Source organism: Vanellus vanellus (genome assembly GCF_965231255.1).
Source record: "Vanellus vanellus genome assembly, chromosome: 2".
Lineage (NCBI taxonomy): Eukaryota > Metazoa > Chordata > Aves > Charadriiformes > Charadriidae > Vanellus > Vanellus vanellus.
In genome coordinates this window covers 169,829,157-169,853,944 of record NC_138906.1, presented here as the reverse complement: position 1 = coordinate 169,853,944, position 24,788 = coordinate 169,829,157, and the positions used below count along the sequence as shown (strand labels likewise).

The 24,788-nt window shown below is 54.0% G+C and overlaps 1 protein-coding gene across 1 annotated transcript in view; it reads right to left on the bottom strand.

The window, feature by feature from the left end:
- Positions 1-24,788, bottom strand: part of ARHGAP39 (Rho GTPase activating protein 39) — a 174,886-nt gene that overhangs the window by 46,232 nt on the left and 103,866 nt on the right. The window contains exon 2 of the mRNA XM_082498861.1: positions 22,773-23,204. Coding sequence (XP_082354987.1) covers positions 22,773-23,204 — 432 coding nt within the window. The remainder of the gene's footprint in view (positions 1-22,772; positions 23,205-24,788) is intronic.

Genomic DNA, 24,788 nt, shown 5'->3' with positions numbered 1-24,788 from the left:
TCTATGGTGTCTCCAGCCCAGTACTCTGCTTCAAACCACGGCAGCGAGAAATGCTGTTGACGGAGAGCTCACGACTCCGGTTGCTGCCTGTGGTCCGTGCCCTCCTCTCCCCCAGCACCCAGTCCCTCCGTTAGGGGTGACAGCAGGGAGGTGTCCTCCAAGGCTCCCACTTCGGAGATGTTTATGGACGGATTGTCTTGAATTTGTTTAATCCCTTCCTGAACGCGCAGCGATATCAACCTCCACGGCTTCCCACCGCAACAAATTCTGGAAGTTTGCTCCCTGCTGTGCACCTCCCAAAAAAATATATTAAAAAAATTCACCTGACGCTCAGCTGTTCCTCCTGACCTCTTATTTTTCAAAACACTTGCAAATAAGGGCACCCAGCACGTCTCCTCGCATCTCAGGGCAAACCTTCCTTGCTAACGGCAACGGGAGTCTGGGATCAAGATGGGGATGAAGTCTCCTCTGGGTGCTGGCTCCCAAAATCTCCCATCTCCTCTCGTGCTCACCTGATGGGGAGATCGGAGGAGGACACAGCAGCGCCGCCACAGCATCTGGCCAACCAGCTGCCAGAAAACGAGCCCGCCGTAACTTCCCGGTAACGACGTCGGCCAAGGGGCAGCTGCTGGGATCTCAGACGCTTTCCAACCAGTTGGTGCGAAGGTTCTTCCAAACACAGCAAAGGCTGTGGAAGCGGCCGCGGAGATTCGCGGCTTTTCAAAATCCGGCCGTGCCGGCCGGCCGCGGGGGGTGAGGGACGCGTGAGCTCACGGGTGAACGGAGGTTATTGGCAGCAGGCTTCCAAACGCGGATGAAATACCTATGGGAAGGAGATTCTGCTCCCAATTCGGTATTTCGCGCAGCACACGGCACAGTACAACCCTTGGCTCAACCCAACTCCTTCTGCGCTTTCCTATCCCAGTAGGAATTTGAAACTGGAGCTCCAAAACATGCCCAGGAGCAGGGAGAGCCCGTGAGGCTGGTGGGATGAAACAGCTTGACACGGTTTGCTCTCCCGATACTCACGCTGACTTGACATATATTAACACCTCGTACCCTTTAAAGAAAGTTTCCTCGGGCTGCCGCCTCCTCCTCTTGACATAAATTGATTAAAACCTCAGGTCTCGCTGACGTACAGCCCACGCGCGGTCCGAAAACGCCAGGCAAAGCGGTAAGACCGAGATGGGCTGGAGAGCTTCAAATCCATCCCACCAGCTGAGCCAGATCAGGAGTCAAATCGCTGCCGGCACGCTGTGGGTGGCGTCGCTCCTCAATCAGGTACTGATGAGTCAGGCTTGGCTTCGTTAGCGTCGCAGTCAGCTGTTACCGGTGAAGCTGCAGACGAGATTGATGGCAAGGATCGCCCCCATCTGCAGCTCCACGAGGTGGAAGCTTCAAGGTCAGGATGAACCCAGCAACGTTAACGCTTGGGACATCCCCTCTGCTCTTCTGTGTCTTACAGGAGATGAAAACTCACTTCTTCGCTGCCACCGCTAAGGTCCCGCTCCTTATTTTCAGGGTGATTTTAGCAAGTTCTGAACAAAGGATGGCATCTGCAGTATTGTGTCCAGTTGTGGGCTCCCCGGGGTCAAGAAGGACAGGGAACTGCTGGAGAGGGTCCAGCAAAGGGTGACAAAGATGATGAGGGGACTGGAGCATCTCTCTGATGAGGAACGGCTGAGGGACTCGGGGCTTTTTAGTCTGGAGAAGAGAAGACTGAGGGGGGGTCTTATCAACGCTTATGAATCCTTCAAGGGAGGGTGCCGGGGGATGGGAACGGTCTTTTTCCAGTGGTGCCCAGTGACAGGACAAGAGGGAACGGGCACAAACTTGACCATAGGAAGCTCCATCTCAACCTGAGGAGGGACTTCTCTCCTGTGTGGATGGCAGAGCACTGGCACAGCTGCCCAGAGAGGTGGGGGAGTCTCCCCCTCTGGAGCCATTCCAAACCCGCCTGGAGGTGTCCTGTGCCACTGCTGGAGGTGCCCCTGCTCTGGCGGGGGGTTGGACTGGGGGAGCTCCAGAGGGCCCTTCCAACCCCCACCAGTCTGGGATTCTGTTAAAAAGATGCCACGAGGTCCTAGCACATAGACTGCCAAGAGTAAAAAAAGACCTGGTTAGATGACCCATGTCCCTAAAACTGGAGGTCTGGCTCGCGCTGGAAAGAAATACCACGCCACAAGCAGGAGACAATCAGGGAAGTGGTGACAGGCTTCCACCAGACAACCCGTTCTGGAGGACAAAGGTGCTGAGGGATGCTGAAGTTCGCAGACATCAAACTGTGATGTTTGGTTCCATCTTCGGTAACTGGAAGACATTTTGCAGACCCGCATTTGGTTGTGGGTCTCAAGATTAGTGATGTTTGAGATGCAGAGATGTGCTCCATCTTGACTGGGAACCATGGTCAGGATGGACCAGGCGTCTCCACACCTCCTGTGTCGAACAGAGCAGGCAGGTAGGGTCCCTTCCCCTTCAAGAGGAGATTTTGGGGCCGAGGGGGCATTTAAAAGAAGTTTTCCTGAACAAATAGTCATCTCCAAGGTATTACGGCATGCACAGACCTTGCCTGGACATGTGGAAGCTCAGTGTGATGATGGTCAGGGAGCTCCTAAAGACCACGCCGCGTTAACTGTGGAAATGATGTAGCATCAAGGTGAGCATGACATGTGTGCGGTCATCAAAACCACGGAGACAACAGGCTGGGATGTTAGGATGTCATTTCACATTTGCTGAGGGTGCCTCTCCCTGAAGCTGTGATGTCTCGAGGGAGACAAGGGTCAAAGATGCCACCGCCCCACCTGGGACCAGGTGAGGGAGGGGATCGCTTCTGCAGCGAGGGTCCGTGACCCCAGGAGGTGGAAAAGGGACAGATCAAGGAGCAGCTCCCCATCCCGGTTGGAGTCAACACGCTTGTGGAGCCAAGATTTAATTTTTGGTCTCGCCAATAAATAAAACTGGTCTCCTTTGCCTGTTCTCCTGCTGAAACCTGGAGGCTGGTGTGGAGAAGGACCCCTGCAAGAAGCTGAGGGTGCTGCCTGGAGCAGGTTGGAGTGCTGCAACATCCACCCAGCCTACAAAACCAACAGTAGCTCAAGAGTCATCCTCCTTCCCTGCCAAACCAGGGGCTGGTTAACCGGGGAGAGTTGGCTCAGATTTGGGAAACAGCTTAACTACAGGCAGCAAATCCGTCTGGGGAAGCAAGCGCTTCTGTCCAAACTGGGCAAAAATACCATGTGCCTTCTGCTGCAGAACGTGGAAACTTGTCAAACCACACGGACTCTCGGCAATTGGCCTCAGACCCACAAAAGCAAAGATCTATGTGGTTTCAGAAAGGAGCGGTCATGGGGGCTTCAAGCTCGTAGACCCTCAAGCTCGTAGACCTTCAAGCTTGTAGATCTTCAAGCTTGCAGGCCTCAAGGCTTGTAGACCTGAAAGCTTGTAGACCTTCAAGCTTGCAGATCTTAAAGCTTATAGGCCTTCAAGCAGCACCACCAGGACACTGTCTCTGCAGACAATGGTCCTCCTGGTGACCTAGACTCAGATGTGCCGTCAGCTATGGCACGAAAGCCCCATGAGCATGATATGGCACGTGAAGAACGGCACATATCACTACCCACACTTTGCTTAGGTCTTGTTTTAGCCCCATCAGATCATCATTTCAGTCTAATCTTGGGAAATCCTTACTGGTGTGGAGCCTGGAAAAGCCCTGCTTGAAGACACCAACCCCGCAGCCCGGGTTCAGGGGCACAGCACGCTGTGCAGGGCGCAGACAGACCGATGCGAAGAGGCCGTTTGCTTTGTCAGTGTAACTGAAGGACCTTTGACCATCCCACCAACTTCAGCAAGACCAACAACAAAAGCCACCCTAACTCTTGACGCCCGTGCGTGCCGTACTACGTTCAAGCACAGGTCAGATTTGTGCCGGGCTGCAAAGTCCCACCAGCAGAACCCTTCTACTGCTTCATTCCCACGACAGCGAGGTCACCTCATGGAGGAGTACAAGTCAGCTCTGCTCCACCATCTCCTTTTAGCTGACAGGCACGAAAAGCAGCAGCTCTGAGTTGTTGGTCAGGGACAGGTATTGTGGAAAGCACCTTATCATAGAAACGCAGAATGGTTAGAGTTGGAAGGGACCTTAAAGTCCATCTAGTCCAACCCCGTGCCATGGGTGGGGACATCTTCAACTAGACCAGGTTGCTCCCAGCCCCGTCCAACCCGGCCTTGAACACCTCCAGGGATGGGGCGGCCACAGCTTCTCTGGGCAACCAGTTCCAGCATCTCACCACCCTCAGCATATAAAAATTCTTCCTTTTAATCCAGTGGCTCCGTTCATCTGACCTTTTGTCAAGCACGATTCATAAGGTGCTGGCTTCAAAACCTTGAGAAGATATCGTAGAATCATAGAATGGTTTAGGTTGGAAGGGACCTTGAAGATATCTTACTGGGGGGGAGAGGTAAAGGGTAGGGGACAAACGCTCCATTACACGGCTGCCCATGGAAAGCCGGGCTAGAAGGAATCCAAAAATGCTGCTGCTTAAATATTAACTAGCCGGCAAGCCTGCTCCGGGCTCGCAGCGAGCTCCACGCCTTCTGCTTCCAGCAGCTCTTCATTAATGCTGAAATCTCAGCCAGGGACTTTTAATGACCCCTTCCCCCCCCTCCCAAATTCAGCTTGTCTTGGAGAAGCAAGCAGATCCCTGCGGAGATTCCCTGCTCGGTTCCCACCACGCTGCCTCCGGCCACGGGCTCCAGCCCGAATCGTTGCTCTCCCCGCATCTCGGTGGGCGTTCGGCGGGATGGACTCGCTTAACTGTCAACTCCACGTAGAAACCTTGGCGGAGACGGTCCAGACGTGCCAGAGGATGCTGAAGTTAGTGCGGACGGGGATTAACTGCTGCTGATGGGAAATGAAACCAGTATGATTCAAGAGGAAAGCGGGTTGTGAAGTGGAAGTCGGATGGGAGGGTGGGGACCGCTCCTCTCTCTGGGCTCTCCCCGTCTCTCGAGCTGGCGCGATGCTGGGCACGGTGGATGCGTCACACCGGAGGGATGCCTCAACCCGTGTTGTTCGCACGGAAGACAAATCGATCCCTTGGTCATCTGCCCTACTCATGGAAAAAACCCGGGGAGAAAGGGTAAAGGCAAGAGCCTCGCGTGTACCTGGGGGCTTGGCAGCAGAAAAGCATCTCCCCAACATAAGAAGGACATGGACCTGCTGGAGCGGGACCAGAGGAGGCCACTGAGATGCTGGGAGGGCTGGAGCCCCTCTGCTGGGAGGACAGGCTGGGAGAGGTGGGGGGGTTCAGCCTGGAGAAGAGAAGGCTCCACGGAGACCTCCGAGCCCCTCCCAGTGCCTAAAGGGGCTCCAGGAGAGCTGGGGGGGACTCTGGGTCAGGGGGGGCAGCCGTGGGACGAGGGGGAGCGGTTTGATGCTGACAGAAGGCAGATTGAGATGAGATATCGGGAAGAAATTCTTAGCTGTGGGGGCGGTGATCCCCTGGCGCAAGTTGCCCCAAGAAGCCGTGGCCGCCCCATCCCTGGAGGTGTTGAAGGCCAGGTTGGACGAAGCTCTGAGCAACCTGGGCTAGTTGAAGACATCCCTGCCCGTGGCAGGGGGGGTGGACTAGATGGCGTTTAAATGTCCTTTCCAACCCAAACCCATTCCATGATTTGATCAAAAATGCACACTTTTCAGCATTAAAATACCTCTTTCCTATTGAGGGGTCCTCCTGATGCCTGAGCAGCCTGTCTCCATCTCTGCTGGAAGCCAGCATCTCCCAGCACTCCCCGTGGCGGTGGGGACAGAGAGAAAGTCAGACAACACTGATTATTTTGGGGGGGGGGGGAGAAAAAGCACCTTCCAAATCTTGATGTTAAGCTCCAACCTGGGAAACAAGGTTCTGTAAGGCCAGACGGGAACCTGGCATGGTCGGCGGTGCCCTCTGAGCCACTTCTGGTCCTTCAAAGCCTTCTGCTGGCAGCTGCATCCGAGGAGGAGGAAGGCCGGTAGGAAACCGAGCGTCAGCTCTGCCTGGAACACACCTCCAGGTACGCGGTGGGATGAGAGGGAAGGTTGGGAACAGCACGACGGGGGATAAATGCCGCATTCGCACAGGCGGCACAAAAGGCTTTGAAAAAGTCTCGGGGAAACAACGAACCCCTCAACTGCTGTGAATCGCCCTCCCCAGCGGGACCCAAAGCAGCGTTTTTACGGGCAAAGCTGACACCTATTTATTGTTTCGCCAACTCGCGGGGCTCAGCATCAGACCGGCACAGGGAGCTGATTAGAGGATGGTTTTTGGGAAGATCTCTGTAGCAACAGCTCCATCAGCTGCAGCTACAAACAGCTCTCGGGTGCTCTTCCCCCCGGCATGGGCGCGTTGCCACAACCGCCCGTCCTCGGCGTCTGCCGAAATACTGCTACTCTACAGAAGTAGCACCTTAAACAACTCCTGAACTCTGCTGGTAACGGGGATAATCCAGAAAGCTCAACCCAAAATCGTTTTGGAAGCGGAGGAGGGAGATGGCGTTGAGGGCTTACACAGCTGTGGGTCTACGGGGACCGAATCGTGTGCCAGAAGTCCTGATGGGTAAAATCGTACCCAGAAACGGGCACGAAGCTGATTGCAGAAAGCAAAACCTGCTCTAACCAAAAGGCTGACAGGTCCTGCTACGGCAGTGCTGCTGTGGTATTGAAGGGTGCCCTGAGATCTCCCCAAAACCCTTCTCTTCTCTGGGCTAAGTCAGCCCAGCTCCCTCACCCTCTCCGCACACATCGTGTGCTCCAGCCCCTGACCATCCTGGTGGCTCTCCACTGGACTCGCTCAAGTTGATCAAGTTTTTCTTGACCTGGAGAGCCCAAAACTACATTCAGTTGCCCAACTGTGGTCTAGTGAAGAATAATTGCTTCCCTTCATCTATGGACCAGGCTATGGGCCTGCTCCTACAGCTCAGGATGCTACCAGCCTCCCTTGCTGCTCATCTGCATTTAGCAGAGAGCTGCCTAGGACCTGTGGGTCCTCAGCGGAGCTGGTATCCAGCCAGCCAGTGCCCAGAGAGGGTTAATCCATCCTGGCTGCTACCTCTGGCCTTGCTGAGCTTCAGGAGGTTCTTACCAGCCTGTCCTCGTTCCTCCAGCCTGTCCAGGTCCCTCTGAACATCAGCCCTGACCTCAGGCACAGCAGCTTGTCTTCAGACTTGATAAGGGTGACTTCTGTCTCCTCCACAGGTTTATTGATAAAGATATGGAATGGGATAGGTCCCAGGATGGGCCTGGGAGGAGCTCCTCTTGCAGCCAACCATCAAGTTGGGTATGAACCATCAACCACCACCCTCTGAGCCTGATGATCCAGTTTTTTACCCACCTAGTAGTGTCCCTGCCTAGACCCTAATGTCCCATCTTGGACACAAGGATGCCAGGTGAGACACATCAAAAACCTTGCTTAAGTCAAGGCAGATGTCCCCATCATCCAGATACGTATTCATATCATCGCAGATGGCAATTGGGTTGGTCAAGCACAGTTCATCCTTGGTAAATCCATGCTGGCCATTCCCAACCACCTTTGCGTCATCCACGTCCACAGAAATAGCTTCCAAGAGGACTTGCTCCGTGATCAAGGGAATGCTGACCAACCTTTAATTCCCTAGGGCTGTGGGTAGGATGCTTTTCCCTTGGACGCCACCTTGGCAGATGCCACCACACTCCTGCTAATGCCACCCTCAGCATGGCACGCCTTTGAGTAGCCTCTTCCTTCCCCACCCAATTCTTTCTTGCCTACACCCTCACCTGCCTTCTGTTTAAAAAAAACTAGCAACCGTGGCCAAAGCCCGTGCGTCTGCAAGAACCAAGTTGAAGACCAAAAGAAGCATCAGGAGCCATACTTAAATCGAGATGAGAACCAGTCGTCAAAACTTGAGACAACTGGCAAGACCATATGGAGCCCACCTCTCCACAGCAGTGAGGTTGTACATCGCTCTTCCTTCCACGAAAAGGAGACGAAACCACGGCGGGGGTGGTGCAACCATGACTTTAGCAATACCCCTGTAGGTACACAAAGAGCTGAAGCAAAATCCTTACTCAGGACAGCGCGTTTTATATATTTCCCTTCTTCTGTTGGGAGGTTAAGCAGGACTAAGGCTCTGTACCCGAATCCCGGTCCTACTTAAGTTGTATTAAATGATGTACTTAAGTCAATATTTTAGCAGGAGCAACCTGACCTTCCTCTAAAATGAAAAATGGCTCTAACTCACGTTCCGAGTTTGCCCTTAAAGTCAGTTCATCGAAACCAAACTAAGAGCCCTTCAATTCTGGATGGCAGCAGTCGAGCAAGTGTTTGATGAGGTCTAACCAATGCACCAAAAATTAATTTAAATCAGCGCTGAGCATCTCCACATTCATGCAGATGATGAAATTATTGCAAATACGTCAACACATCCTCACCCACACCATCTGCTTGGTGGGAGCTGCCCCTCCGAGCCCCTTCCAGTGCCTAAAGGGGCTCCGGGAGAGCTGGGGAGGGACTCTGGGTCAGGGGGGGCAGCCGTGGGACGAGGGGGAGCGGTTTGACACTGACAGAGGGGAGATTGAGATGAGATATTAAGAAGAAATTGTTGACTGTGAGGGTGGTGAGCCCCTGGCGCAGGGTGCCCCGAGAAGCTGTGACCGCCCCATCCTTGGAGGTGTTCAAGGCCAGGTTGGACGGAGCTTGGAGCAACCTGGGCTGGTGGGAGGTGTCCCTGCCCATGGCAGAGGGTTGGACTGGATGGACTTTAAAGGTCCCTTCCAACCCAAAGTACTTTATGATTGTATGTTTCTATGATTCGCATTAGATTAAGATGCAACACAAATGCTATATGCACTATGCGAAATGCAAACAAAATGGTTATTCCTCCGTAAGCGTCAATCTGAATGCTTATTCCAGAAAAAGGAGGCCTCGTAACATGTTGGTCTACTCTGAGAAGCAATAAACATCAACACAGTCTTCTTACTGCAACGAGAAGAGATCTCCTCCAGATCTCCAAGGGTCTTCAAGGGAGCCGGAGGTTACGGCTCAGAAATCTGACTTTGTGATGCTGGAGCTATTCCGGAACTGCCCTGTGCACCGAGAAGCCCGGTGCTCGTACCCAAACAGTCTCCAGAAGAAGACGTTGAGCTCTTGTAGCTCCAGCCCACATTGCCCGCACCAGGCCCACGACGCGGCTGCACCCTCACCATGGACATCCGGAGCCGGAGGGTGTCCACAGCCCAACCATCACTCCTGAACCCTACGCTGTCCTGCCCGAGGGAATTAAGACAGCTTAATAAGGGGGATAATATATATCAAATTCAAATGCCACCGGATGAGTGGCTCCCATCCTCCTGCCCCAACCCCCACATCACCTCCCCAAACGCAGTTGAGACCCACGACTCCGGGCTAATCCCCTGTTTGACTAATGGGATCTCGTATGAGCCTAATTATGCCGGAGACAGATTCCAACACCCATCGCCAAACTGTCTTTTACGACAACCGCCAAGACGGAGGCCTCAGTGAGGTTTTCAACGTGCTGCCGAGACACAGCAGATGCTACAAACGCCCAACGTTTGCCGTCTGGTGAGGCTGCGCTGCTTCATCTCAGCACACGCAGAGCATGAGAGCCGCAAGGACCGTCGGCTCTGGTACCTGCAACAGAATCAGAGTGGTGAGGGTTGGAAGGGACCTCTGGAGCTCCTCCAGTCCTACCCCCCGCTAGAGCAGGGGCACCTCCAGCAGTGGCACAGGACACGTCCAGGCGGGTTTGGAATGGCTCCAGAGTGGGAGACTCCCCCCCTCTCTGGGCAGCTGTGCCAGTGCTCTGCCGCCCGCACAGGAGAGAAGGTCCTCCTCAGGTTGAGATGGAACTTCCTATGGTCAAGTCTGTGCCCGTTCCCTCTTGTCCCATCACTGGGCACCACTGAAAAAAGACTGTTCCCATCCCCCCGGCACCCTCCCTTTAAGCATTGATAAGCATTGAGAAGATCCCCCCTCAGTCTTCTCTTCTCCAGACTAAAAAGCCCCAATCCCTCAGCCGTTCCTCATCAGAAAGATGCTCCAGTCCCGTCATCATCTCTGTAGCCCTTTGCTGGACCCTCTCCAGCAGTTCCCTGTCCTTCTTGACCCGGGGAGCCCAGAACTGGCCACAGTGCTCCAGATGTGGCCTCCCCAGGGCAGATCAGAGGGGGAGGATGACCTCCCTCCACCTTCTGGCCAAAACACGTTTCCCCGGCAGGACGCTGATGCCACCCTGGGTGGGCAACAAAATAGGAGCAGCAAACCTCAAAACTGCAACGAGCATCGGGAGGAGGAGCACTGACACCAACCCTGGAGCCCCCTCTCTCGGCGTGGACCTTCTCCCCGCTGGGCTGGAGGACACCTCGAAGGTGATTTTTCCATTAATTCCCTAAACTGTGGATTGCGAAGGCTCCAGCATAGACCCGAGTTTGCTTCTGGCAGCTTTGGCACAGGAACCTCTGGCAGAACAGCAAACACCTAATAAATTAAAAAAAAAACAACAAAAAACCAACCCAAAACTAAGCATTCCCCCCACACACACACCTTAGAATAGGAAGTGGCACCATTTCGCAGCGGCTCGGAGAGCGGTATGGCTTTTATTTTTAAACTAAGGGAAAGTGACGACGGAAATAGCACAGCTCGATGGCAAAGCCAGGAATAGAAATGAAATCCCAGCGCCTAATCCTCCGCTCTAATCACTGGCCCGCAAGGCTTCATACTCTTAATTACAGCCACTGCTTCCGACACAAGTCAAAAGATGGTTTTCTTTGCAGTTATGTAAACTGTATTTTGGGTCTGACGATCTACGTAAGCGCTTGGCCGCGTGAGACAAATATCCGTCTAATCCGGGGTCCTGTTTCGGAGAATTCAAGGAGAGGATATTAAAAAGAAACAGGACCGAGCGCTTCGTCTCCGATTTCATCTTCCACCCTGGCTTAGAGCACGAAATGCGAGATATGAACATTCTTCTCGCAAATATTTGAGAATGGTATGAGGAAGGGGAAGTTAAATCTTGAGATGCTGTTAGTTTTTACGCTGGAAATGCATTTTCCGCTCACAGACGTCTCCAAATATCCCGGTATTTTTTCAGATGGTTCATCACCCAAGAGCTTGGACGTCATCGTTATCCCTTTGGTCGCGATGGTATCACTCAGTGCGCAGGGTGAGAGCACGGTGAACGAATGGGAATTAATTAAGGAGCCCGTGACGCCCGTCGAGCCCAGAAGATGGGTCTCTTAACGGCATCACATTAAACGTTTCATCTGATGCAAAACCCACCCAGACAGGCGGGGTGAGACCCGGCATGGCCGGCGCCTGAACACCCGCCGCACCGGCGAGGAGGAAAGAAAACTGAAGGCAAAAGAAGTCAAATGAGACAGTCTCCCAGCCGGGGGAAACCCAAATATCCAAACGAGAAGGGGACGCTGAGAGATCACAGCCGGAGAAGAGGGATGTTCTCAAAGAAGTCCGCTGTGTTCTGGTTGACCGAGGGCATCGCTGGCTCCCTGCCGGGCAATGCCCCATTCCTGGAAACATTCCAGGCCAGGTTGGATGGGGCTCTGAGCAACCTGATCTAGTTGAAGATGTCCCTGCCCATGGCACGGGGTTGGACTAGATGGCCTTTAAAGGTCCCTCCCCACCCAAACTCTTTGGTGATCCTATGATTCCACAAACTTCTCTATATCCCTGGCCAGAGGAGCTAACAGCAACCACGAACCCCGTCCAGAACTACAGAATGGTTTAGGTTGGAAGGGACCTTAAAGACCATCTAGTTCCAACCCCTGTGCCGTGGGCAGAGACACCTCCCACTAGACCAGGTTGCTCCAAGCCCCATCCAGCCTGGCCTTAAACTTCAATACTTGAGTTTCTTGTAACAAAGTGAGCAGAAGCATCTCCAAAACCGTTAAATCGTCTCTCGATATTTAAGAGAAGGCGGCAATTGTTGGCCGCCTACAGTAGGTGATCATAAGACGTCACTCAACCAACATCCACATGGATACCCAGCAGCAGAAACACAGGTTAACCCAAGTTACTTCCATGATCCTCATGACCTGCTTAGAGGCGCTGTGAGAAACGTAAATAAAGGTATGAACGGAACAGAATATTTTTGTCGGAAGGCACCTACAATGATCCTCTAGTCCAACTGAGGTGCTCTCTGACCAACTATACTCATTAGGAGAAACCAATGGTGATGCCAAGCATCAGGAGATCCTTGGAGAGCAAGAGTGCTGGGCTTTTGGGATGATATGGGTGGGAACGACCCCAGCTAGGTCGGTAACAGGGACAAAACCAGACAAAAAGCCATTGGAAGACACTGAATTTGGGCGCTCGGCTTTGCGCACAGCCTCCGCGCGACGTGCAATCTGCTTGCAGCAGGCGAAAGGGCCGGAGAAAGACGCGTGACCTGGAAAGCGATGGCCCGCGGAGAGCTCGCGGCTTTAATTACAGTCTGAAAGGCCGTTCCCACCCTGCCTCCCGCGCCGCAGCCGAAGCTTGCCCGCCTCCCCCCGACCCCGACGGTTCCAATTAGCATCCTTCCCAGCGTCGTGCCTGACAAGGTCGGTGAGGTTTCGGATCTCCTGGAACCAGCGGAAGAGTACGAAGCCGCGGGGCCGCCTGGCAATCATTAAACCCAAAAACTTCAGAGCAACTCAGCTGTGATGGATTCAGCTGTTTGAAAGGAGCCGCCTGATGGCCGTTGGGTGGGAAAAGGAGTTTGAGCCACAGCCCTGCTCACCTCGATGTTGGACTGTCCCCTGTCCTGAGGACACGAATCCTTTTTTTATGCAAGGCTTGTCCACCAGAAGGTGAAAATGGGAAGCGAGAGGATCCAGCAGAGCAAGGCAAACGTGCACCGCACCTATTAGCAAAACCATATTGATGTTCTTCCACTCTCTGTCGTGGAGGCCAAAGCAACAGCAGTTTGGAGTAGGTCTACGCGAAAGCCCTCGAGGTGGCCCTGGAAGCCCATGCCATGGTCTGGTGGTGCATCCCCAGCAGTAGGTTGAGGCTGCGGTCAAAGCGTCATCCATTAAAGGTGACCACCTCGGATCTTGCTGGGTTCGTTCGATAAAGTGGAATCTCACGTCTGCTGAAAAATAAGCCAGTGACCTCCTCTGTGAGGCTGACGGGGGAGGAGGGAGGAACGAAAAGACCACGGCGACGGGAACAGCAGGGATGGATGTGGCTGTTCTGCTACAGGCAGCAAATAAAGAAGAGTGTCCCAAGCACAAATCCAGGCTGAGTGGGGAATGGCTGGAGAGCAGCCCTGAGGAGAAGGACCTGGGGGTGCTGATTGATGAGAAGTTCAACATGAGCCGGCAACGTGTGATCGCAGCCCAGAAGGCCAACCGCATCCCGGGCTGCATCCCCAGCAGCGTGGCCAGCAGGGCGAAGGGGGGATTGTGCCCCTCTGCTGCGCTCTGCTCTGCTCTGCTCTGGGGAGACCCCCCCGCAGTGCTGCCTCCAGCTCGGGGGCCTCAGCACAGGAGAGACATGGACCTGCTGGAGCGGGGCCAGAGGAGGCCACCGAGATGCTGCGAGGACAGGAGCCTCTCTGCTGGGAGGACGGGCTGGGAGAGTTGGGGGGGTCAGCCTGGAGAAGAGAAGGCTCTGTGCAGACCTCTGAGCCCCTTCCAGTGCCTAAAGGGGCTCTGGGAGAGCTGGTGAGGGACTCTGGATCAGGGAGGGGAGTCGTGGGACGAGGGAGAATGGTTTGACACTGAAAGAGGAGAGATTTAGATGAGGTATTCGGAAGAAATTCTTTCCTGTGAGGGCGGTGAGCCTCTGGCCCAGGTTGCCCCAAGAAGCTGTGGCTGCCCCATCCCTGGAGGTGTTCAAGGCCAGGTTGGACGAGGCTCTGAGCAACCTGGGCTGGTGCGAGGTGTCCCTGCCCAGGGCAGTGTGGTTGGAACTCGATCTTCAAGGTCCCTTCCAACCCAAACCATTCTATGATTCTATGAAAAAATCTCAGTTTCAATAATACCTACAATTTCCTCAAACGTTGCCTTCCCCAGGCTGGCAGCATCCCTCTAGCACTGAGTGGGGCTTCTCCGAGCCTGCTCCGAGGGCAGGCACAGCCCGGGCTGGAGCTCCCGGACACTGGAGCCAGAAGGGGACCTCGGTACCCCAACCTCCTGCTCTGCCCTCTGGCTGTACGCACTGGCGCTCACTCTCTCAAAACACCCTGCGGATAGAAGAGCAGGAAGAAAAGGATTTGCCGTGGTATGCCATGGCCTGGCTATGGGATGACATCTCAGGGCTGGCAGGGTAGAAGGTCTTCTGGATCATCCTCTTCACCTTGCGGTGATGGGAGGGACAATGCAGCTCTTCCATCATGAAACACCTCATCACTCTCAGCGTAAAACATTTCTTCCTTAGATCTAGTCTGAATTTCCCCTCTTTCAGCGTCAAACCATCCCCCTCATCCCACGACTCCCCTCCCTGATCCAGAGTCCCTCCCCAGCTCTCCCGGAGCCCCTTTAGGCACTGGAAGGGGCTCGGAGGTCTGCGCGGAGCCTTCTCTTCTCCAGGCTGAACCCCCCCACCTCTCCCAGCCTGTCCTCCCAGCAGAGGGGCTCCAGCCCTTGCAGCATCTTCACCCAGAAGAAGCTCTTGTCTCCAGGTCTTCACCCCACGAGTCAGCCAGGAGCACATTTCAGAAAGGAGCAGGTCCATACGGCCATCGAGGACCCAGCACATCCTTTGGAAAAGTCTTCCCATGCTTAGTTATCCCAGCATTAAATATTGACCAAGCTTTACGCGGACTTTAACAATAAAAACCTTTTTTCAGCCATGGGTGGCCCTGTTCCAACCTCGGGATGTCGGCAGTACCAAGACGCCCGTTTCTAGATGAACACACCACGGAGGTGTAAAGGACACCAAATGCTCTTTCAGAACAAGTCCTTCTGTCGCAGGCGCGCAGAGGAGAAGGCAGCGCTTTGCAGAGGTCACTTCGGCTGCGTGCAGAAGGTTTTCCAGACCTCGGGAGCAGCCGCTCAGGAAGCAGAAACGTTCAGTCCTCTGGTGCCAGAAGATGGAGAAGGCAACAAGGAGCAAGAGCTTATTTTGCAGCCCAGAAGGCCAACCGTACCCTGGGCTGCATCAGAGGAAGTGTGGCCAGCAGGTCGAGGGAGGGGATTCTGCCCCTCTACTCCACTCTCATGAGACCCCACCTGGAGTACTGCATCCAGCTCTGGAGTCCTCAACGTAAGAAGGACATGGACCTGTTGGAGTGGGTCCAGAGGAGGCCAGTGAGATGCTCTGAGGGCTGGAGCACCTACGCTGGGAGGACAAGCTGGGAGAGTTGGGGGTGTTCATCCTGGAGAAGAGAAAGCACTAGGAGACCTTATTGTGGCCTTCCAGTATCTAAAGGGGCTTCAGGAGAGCTGGGGAGGGACTTTTTACAAGGGCATGTAGTGATAGGACGAGGGGGAATGGCTTTAAACTGGAAGAGGGGAGATTTAGGTTAGATATTTGGAAGAAATTTTTCACTTTGAAGGTGGTGAAGCACTGGAACAGGTGTCCTAGAGAAGCTGTGGCTGCTCCATCCCTGGAGGTGTTCAAGGCCAGGTTGGACAGGGCTTTGAGCAACCTGGGCTGGGGGGAGGTGTCCCTGCCCATGGCGGGAGGGTTGGACTCGATGATCTTCAAGGTCCCTTCCAACCTAAACCATTCTATGATTCTACGCCATCCAGCTGGGAAAATCCAACCTTCGGGTGAAGAAATGCTCTGCATTTCATGCATTAAGAATCAAGACGTTGGGAAGGAAGGTCTTTGGGATCCAGCCCCGCTGGACGGCTTTGTGCCGCAACCTCCCGCCCTTCCTCGGTTTCTCTTCGCAGCGGAGGTTTGTTTTGGAGGAGGGCGGAGAATCCCTGCAGGGACCTGGAAATTCCCCGCGCGGCAGATGCTGCGGAGACTAATGTCACCGCTCCAACCTGCGCTCCAAAACCCGAGCACGGCGGGTCTTCCCAAGTGCCTTCAGAAAAAGGTTATATATTGAGAGAATTGCAAGGAAAATTGTGGTTTCGTTCACACGAGGCACAGCGCAACGGCTCCCCGGCCACTCAAAACACACATTTTCTAGGTTTGAGCCATCTTTTAAGCTGCAGAGCTGCTTTTTTCTCGAGGTTCTTGCCGTCAGAAAATGGCTGCTGCCTGCACCGGGGAGAAGAGTTGGTATTTTAAAGCCCGGCGTTCACCTACAGCCGCCCCGCTCTGCCTCAGACGCCCGACAGGAGCGATTACCGTCACGCCACGACCCCAGACAGCTCCGTCGCATCTCGTCCATCGGTTCGTAAGGGAATACCCCTCAGCTATTTCAGCTCGGCTACGCTCGATCCAGGCAGACTTAACGCCGCGTTTTTTCTTCTCCGACATCACGCCGGGCTTCAGAACCTGGGGGAGACCTGCAAGAAAAGCGCAAGTCTTGAGAAATAACTCGGGCCCGATTTCACAGCAGATGGGACTTTGGTGAAGAACCCCTGTTCTCCAACAGTCCTGCGTGGTGGTCCAAGGAAAGTTCTCCTGATGGTCAGAGAAGGTCCACCTGCTCATCCTTCAAGCCTCCACTTCTCCCTCCTCCCTGGTGACGCAGGGGTAGAGATGCTTCCTGCTGGTGGCACAGCCATGTCCTCGGTGGGTGATTGCACGAGCTCCGAGGAGGAGGTCCTCTCTGCCCCCCTGAAGCCTTCTCCAAGGATTTTGAGGAACAGGAGTCTCCCACTCTGGAGACATTCCAAACCCACCTGGACGCCGTCCTGTGCAACCTGCTGTAGGTGACCCTGCTCTGGCGGCGGGGTTGGATGAGATGATCTCCAGAGGTCCCTTCCAACCCCCACCATTCTGTGATTCTGTGGGAAGACTCTGCACGGACCAATTAACCACAGACACTTTCAGACAGCGTAGAAAAACCCAGTGACCTGACACAAAACCCAGCCGACGCGCCGGCTGCAGCCTGCTCGGAGATTTCACAGCTGTCTTGTCGCGCTTCGTAGAAAAGTCCCCATTTTCAGACAAGGACGGCAAAGTCTAGGGCAAAACAGCATAAACAAGAAATTCCTGCTGGGAAGCGTTGACCACCAAGACAAACCTGCTCCTGAGATCCCAAAGACGAGCAGACACCGGCTCACCGAGTTGAGATGACACAGCGGCGCTTCCTACCGCGGTCTCCGGAGCCGGATCCAGATGCTCATTACAGCTACGTGCAAATCCCATCTCGCTACAGCAGTGTGAGGCCAAGTCCAGTGAGACCCAAGCGCTTGGCAACAGCACATTCCCTGCGGATGCGGGGCCTGACGGCATCTCCGACCTGCATGTGTGTGATGGCACCAGCCCCAACTTAGAATCATAGAATTGTGTAGGTTGGAAGAGACCCTTGGGATCATCGAGTCCAACCATCTACCCTACTCTACAAAGTTCTCCCCTACACCATATCCCCCAACACCACATCTAAACGTCTCTTAAACACATCCGGGGATGCTGACTCAACCACCTGGTTGGACCAACCAACTTGGTCCACTGCTGCACCGAAGACACAAGGAACGGATCGGGAGCAGCTTCCACCATGTCCTACCAAGCCAGAACCTCTGGTTCCTAAATTCTTCCATCACCGCAAGGTGTGGGGCACCTCGGAGTGCAAACTCCAAGGAGATCAGTTGCTCAAGACTTGCCCACTTCTCCCGACTTCCCTTTTAAGACCAGACAAGCTCAAGACAAGAGGGAAACTCTTAGACCAGAAAACTCTGAAACTTTAAGACCAGACAAGCTCAAGACAAGAGGGAAACTCTTAGCCAGAGACCTTGTTGAAATGACTATAGGACTTAATAACTTGGAGCAGGACGTTCCACCACAAGACCTCCAGAGCTCCCTTCCAGCTGTGGTTCTTCTTGGAAACAAAACCAAGCACTGGAAAAAAAGCATCTTTTAAAATTGTCCTACCAAGGAGACTTCAACCGTGTCTCTGGGTGAAGGTGGTTACTCAAACTGCCCCACACCACCCCATTTTCTAGATCCATCCCCCTCCCCAGCCTCACAAATAATCCCTTTCCATTTCCTCCTTTTGATGCAAATGAAGTATTTCCAGTCGTCATCACCAACGCACCACGTGGTGCCCAGTTCCATCCTCATCTCAGGGTCGTTAGGGTTGCAGCTCAGAAACACCCATCGCCCCACGCAGAGGTGACCCCGAATAATTGCCCCACCCGCCCCTGATATTGCACATATTGGCCCCATCTCAGGGTCAGCAAGAACATGGACAGCATGGACAGCATGATCAGCACGGACAGCCCCATGGACAGCAAGGCCGGGATGCAACCCTGAGCACTGCTAGATCAGTGGTCTCAGGAGGGATCTCCAACACCCTGGAGCCTCCCAAGCGCTTGAGCAGTGCCCAGCAGGTCTGGTCTTGCCAAAATCAGCCCTCGAAGGTCACTCCATCCCTGGATTGCCCCATCCCTGGAGGTGTTCAAGGCCAGGTTGGACGGGGCTCTGAGCAACCTGGTCTAGTTGAAAATGTCCCTGCTCAGGGCAGGGGGGGTTGGACTAGATGACCTTTGAAGGTCCCTTCCAACCCAAACCCTTCTGTGATTCTACGAACCCTACAGCAGTGCTCTTCATCGAGGAAGACTGAAACAAAGCAGTTTGACCCTCACCTCCTACGGCGAGTGTTTGTCCACCCACCAGGTCAAAGCCATCACTTGGGTGGGCAGACAGCCCCGCAGCATCACCGAAAGCAGAGCTAGAGGTGTCTTGAAAGATCACCTAAGGTCAAGATCTGGCTCACCGTCAGTCAAAATATCACCTCCGCTCACCCAGGGCGTCCGTAGTGGGATATACTTCTATGCCGACACGCAAAAAATGAGGGTAAAATAATAAAAAGGTTCATCCACCGGGTCACGGAGCACCAGCAACTGTCTGACCTCCACCTGACGGCTTTTCTATTCATGCCTCGGGGACAAAGACGCGTGGCACTCTCTGCCTCCTTCTGAAGAAATTTTCACTTCTTCAGCTATTTTAAGCCCTACAAGAAGCACCTGGTTTGGCTCCGCTCCTCGCCTGAAACAGCTTTCCTAAATTTTAAGGCTCGGACAGGTACAGAAAAAAGTAGACTGTATAGAAACAGGTATGTTTTTGGCTTGTGCCTGGAAGTCGCTCGTGGTCAGAAACCACCACTACAACGCAGAGATACTCCGTACGCCGAGAACGCTCGAGGCGCGGACGCCTGAACGGGCTCTGCCCTTTGCAGCCGCTATCGCCGCCATCAAAAATCAATTTTTAATTTGCCCAGCTCATGTTCAGCTTATCTGTCCTGGACCTTGAGAGCATCAGCCGCTTCTGGAGATGAAAATCTCTGCGTCCCTGGAAGCTTTCCTGCAGATCGGCGTAAGCAAGCCCTGCTTCTTCATGCCCAGCCGCATCTCCCCTTTCAACCCACAGCATCTCCTCTTCCTTTGAAAGACCATCCCATTTCTGGTGGGAATAAGGTTGTTTCTGCTGCCAGACCTCCCTCCCGGCAGCGACAGACCAGTCAGCAGCACCCTCACCCCCTCCAAAGGTCACCTCTGTGTTTGCAAATCTCTCCCTTAATGGGTCCCAGTGGCCTTGAGGTCTCAGCAGAGTGTCCCAGGCTTTCCAGCATGCCCAGTCCGGTTGCTCAGAAGGGATGGTCAAGGAGGGAATATGATTTTTTGCCAGTTCATGAGGGTCAAATGACTTGGGGTGTTGGAGCGCTGGAGGCTACCATAGTCAGTCTCACCTCTGTGCCTGGCAAGATCATGGAGCAGATCCTCCTGGAAGCTCTGCTAAGGCACATAGAAAACAAGGAGGTGATTGGTGACAGCCAGCATGGCTTCACCAAGGGCAAGTCATGCCTGACAAATTTGGTGGCCTTCTACGAAGGGGTTACAGCAGCGGTGGACAAGGGAAGATCAACTGATGTCATCTACTTGGATTTGTGCAAAGCGTTTGACACCGTCCCACACAATATCCTGGTCTCTAAATTGAAGAGACATGGATTCGACAAATGGAGCATTCGGTGGATAAAGAACTGGCTGGACGGTCGCACTCAAAGAGTTGCGGTCAACGGCTCGATATCCAAGTGGAGAGCAGTGATGAGTGGCGTTCCTCAGGGGTTGGTACTGGGGCCTGTACTGTTCAACATCTTTGTCAGCGACATGGACAGTGGGGTCCAGTGCACCCTCAGCACGTTTACTGATGATACCAAGCTCTTTGTTGAGGTAGACATGCTGGAGTGGAGGGATGCTGTCCAGAGGGACCTGGACAGGCTGGAGAGGTGGGCCCAAGCCAACCTCATGAAGTTCAACAAGGCCAAGTGCAAGGTCCTACATCTGGGTTGGGGCAATCCTAAACACAACTCCAGGCTGGGCGGGGAATGGTTGGAGAGCAGCCCTGAGGAGAAGGTGCTGATTGACGAGAAGCTCAACATGAGCCAGCAGTGTGCGATTGCAGCCCAGAAGGCCAACCGTACCCTGGGCTGCATCAGAAGAAGTGTGGCCAGCAGGTCAAGGGAGGAGATTCTGCCTCTCTACTCCACTCTCATGAGACCCCACCTGGAGTACTGCATCCACCTCTGGAGCCCCCAACATAAGAAGGACATGGACCTGTTGGAGCGGGTCCAGAGGAGAGCCACGAGGATGACCCGAGGGCTGGAGCACCTCTGCTGGGAGGAGAGGCTGAAAGAGTTGGGACTGTTTAGCCTGGAGAAGAGAAGATCCGAGGAGATCTTATTGCGGCCTTCCAGTACCTAAAGGGGCTACAGGAGAGCTGGGGAAGGACTTTTTCCAATTGCATGTAGTGATCGGACGAGGGGGAATGGCTTCAAACTGGAAGAAGGCAGGTTTAGATTAAACGTGAGGAAGAAATTTTTCACTTTGAGGGTGGTGAGGCACTGGCACAGGTTGCCCGGAGAGTGTGTTGAGGCCCCATCCCTGGAGGTGTTCAAGGCCAGGCTGGAGGTGGCCTTGGGCAACCTGGTCTAGTGGGAGGTGTCCCTGCCTATGGCAGGGGGGTTGGAAATTGATGATCTTCCAGGTCCCTTCCAACCTAAACCATTCTATGATTCTATGATAGGATGAGCTGGAGAGTCTTCCAGCACCTAAAGACCTTCTAGTGCCTAAAGGGGCTCCAGGGACTCTGGATCAGGGAGGGGAGCAATGGGGAGACCTCCGAGCCCCTTCCAGTGCCTAAAGGGGTTCCAGGAGAGCTGGGGAGGGACTCTGGATCAGGGAGGGGAGCCATGGGACGGGGGGGGAACGGTTTGACACTGAAAGAGGGGAGGTTTAGATGAGATCTGAGGAAGAAATTTTTCACTGTGAGGGTGGTGAGGCGAAGTAGTGGAGGTCCCATCCCTGGAGGTGTTCAAGACCAGGTTGGACAGGGCTCTGAGCAACCTGGTCTAGTTAAAGATGTCCCTGTTCACGGCAGGGGGTTGGACCAGATGGCCTTTAGAGGTCCCTTCCCACCCAAACCATTCTCTGATTCTGTGATTCTACGATTCTACAATTCTATGGTTCCTTACATCTAGTCTGAATCTACCCTCGTTTAGTTTAAACGCCTTTCCCCTTGTCCTATCCAAGGTCAGGGCTTGGGATTTTGGGGGCTGGGCAAGCAAAGATTGGCTTAACTAGCCAGCAGCATATCCTGGACAGACCCAGTTCGACCTCACCAGGTGGGCAGCCACCTCTGCCACCCAAAATCCTTGTCATCCAACATCAAAACCATCTACCTCTCCAAACAGCACCTGCCATGCGAGGAAAAGGTGCCATCCCCCACGCTCGGTGATTTTATCAGAGGATCGGGGGTTGGACTAGATGATCTCCAGAGGTCCCTTCCAACCCTGACTATTCTGTGATTCTGTGATCTTCCAAAAATCGGGGGAGATTAAGCCTACTCTCACGGGGCTAGAGGCGCCCCTGAGGTCCCACATGAAAGGACTCGCTGAGCTGGAAGCTCCTGTTCCTCTCCCACGTGGCCCCGGGATGCCCCAACCGCGGTTTCTGTGCGCCAGCGGGACTCATCGCGAGCGGAAATTGTTGGGTTCTCAACGTAAGAGGCGTCGTTTAAGACAACGCAAATGTATTAAGTCATGAACGGCCCCACGCGCAGCACGCAAGGCACAAGAGCGGGAAACAAAGCTCAGCACGTCGTCCGTATGCAGCTGGACCTTCAAAATTGAGCACTGACTCACCGTTGGGTTTGAAGCTTCTCCTTTACAAGAGAAACCATCTCTGCTGGGAGCTCCGTAGACCAGTGGGATGGCCCACGGTTGCAGTATGAATCACGCTGCCTTCTCAGGGAGCTCTTACCCGGGGAAATCACTTAAAACCACGTCACTCTCTAAAATGGTGTATTTTGGAGGTCAAGAAATTCCTTCTCCCACACACCTTTCCAAGGGGAACATCTACGTCGCCCCTAAGAAGGAGAAACACCTTTCGTGGGTGCTTTCACCTCTTCCTCCTGGGATTGTTTCACGGAGGAGCAAACCCGCTCCCCGAGGCTCGGTGCACAGACCCACGAACTATCTAGTCGGAGAAACCCATCCCTAAAATACCTCTCCACAACAGAAATAAAGAGCTGCGGGACAAAGGCTCCGCTCTCTGCTCTTCCACGGTGCTGGGAGACTCTCGGGGTACCTGAACTGCCAATTTTTTTGCCCCAACCCATCACCGTGCTCTGTCGCGCGCGCCCGCGACGTGCCGGCAGAGCCAGCCTTGTTTTTACCTTTCCGTTTCTTCTTTCACCACGGCATACTGGGTGGACTGGCGGCTCGACCTCTGCTCCTGCACCTTCTCGCTGCCTTCCAGCTCCTGCTCCAGGGAGGAACTGGTGCTGCCCTCCCTGCTGACATTGCTGCTCCTCCCAGGGCTGTTCTCCGTGGAAGCCCTTGGCGACTCCGTGTTCTGCTTCAAGGTCTGCAGCTTGGCCAGGGGGATGATATCGCAGTTCTGCGGCCGGTGCCACACTGTCCTCTGCGTGGTGGCATTGTAGTAGTAGAAACGGGAGGTGTTGGGGTCGAAGAGCTCCCACCACTGGTTTTCATTCGTGCGTTTGATCCGCACCCCGGCGGGAGGGTCCCACACGCACTCCCCCGTGATGAGGTTGGCGTACATGCGCTCCCGGGTTCGAGGCTCGATGATTTCCACCCATTCCAGCCTTGAAGGAGAACAAACACAGAGAGAAACTTCAACTAGATGATCCTTGAAGGTCCCTTCCGACCCAAACCATTCTATCGTTCTACGAGTCAACACTTGCAGCAGGCGCTCGCAGCACCTTGGGGGTGGGGGGGGGGGACAACGGAGAAGAAGGGCACCTTGGGTGGGGATAGCAACTCTTGTTTACGCGAAACACAGTATTTGCAAAAGGCTGAAAGTGTTTTTTTCAGCTCTCAGGGGGTTTCAGCAAACCTGCAAGCCAGCGAAAGCACACGCCAGGGTTACACCACCCCAAAATTCGCCCCGGCTCACCGCTTCCACCCTGAGCCCTCTGCGTTTTACACTTCAAACTATTCGGGAAGTGGACCCGGTGGCTGCAGCGTGCTCGGCGCGACGTCGGCAGTGAAGGGCAGGGGAGGAGGCATGAGACCGGATGGACAGAGCCCAGCCGGAGCCACCGACCTGGCGAGGAACTTATTTCTTCTGCAAGACCACCCTGCGGTGGCCCAGGCAGCCGAACCCGGCAGCATTTGGCCATGCAAGATGTGAAGACGATGCCTTCAACCCTCTTCAACCCAGCTGGAGCGGCGCTGGTCCCCGGCACCAATGCCGGCGTGCCGGATCCTGAGCGGCTCTGCCAACACCACCCCTTCCTTCCGTCTCAGTTTCAATCCCGGACAAAGGCGTCAGCTCTCCGGCACACGTGTCCCACCTCCAGCACCTTCCCCAAACCACCAGTCCTGACATACCTCAGCTCCACCATAACCACAGGCAGCATCGACACCGAAACCCAGTGGTGGGAGGGATGGAGCCAGCGAGGACCTGACGGACCTGACCATATCCCGGGCTTCATGTGGAGGAACGGAATGGAATGGAACGGAACGGAACGGAACAGAGCAGAATAGAATAGAATAGAACAGAATGGGATGGGATGGAACAGAATGGAATGGAATGGAATGGAATGGAACGGAATGGAATGGAATGGAATGGAACGGAATGGAATGGGATGGAATAGGAAGGAATGGGATAGGATGGAATAGAATAGAAAGGGGTGGAGTGGAATGGAATGGAATGGAATGGAATGGAATGGAACGGAATGGAACGGAATGGAATGGAATGGAATGGAATGGAATGGAATGGAATGGAATAGAATAGAACAGAATGGGATGGAATGAAACGGAACGGAAAGGAACGGAATGGAATGGAACGGAGTGGAATGGAATGGAATGGAATGGAATGGAATGGAATGGAATGGAATGGAATGGAATGGGATGGGATGGGATGGAATGGAACAGAAAGGAACAGAACAGAATAGAATATAATAGAACAGAACAGAACAGAATGGGATGGAATGGAATGGAATGGAATGGAATGGAATGGAATGGAATGGAATGGAATGGAATAGTACAGAATGGGATGGAACAGAATGGAACAGAATGGAACAGAATGGAATGGAATGGAATGGAATGGAATGGAATGGAATAGGATGGGATGGGATGGGATGGGATGGGATGGGATGGGATGGGATGGGATGGGATGGGATGGAATGGAATGGAATAGAATGGGATGGGATGGGATGGAATGG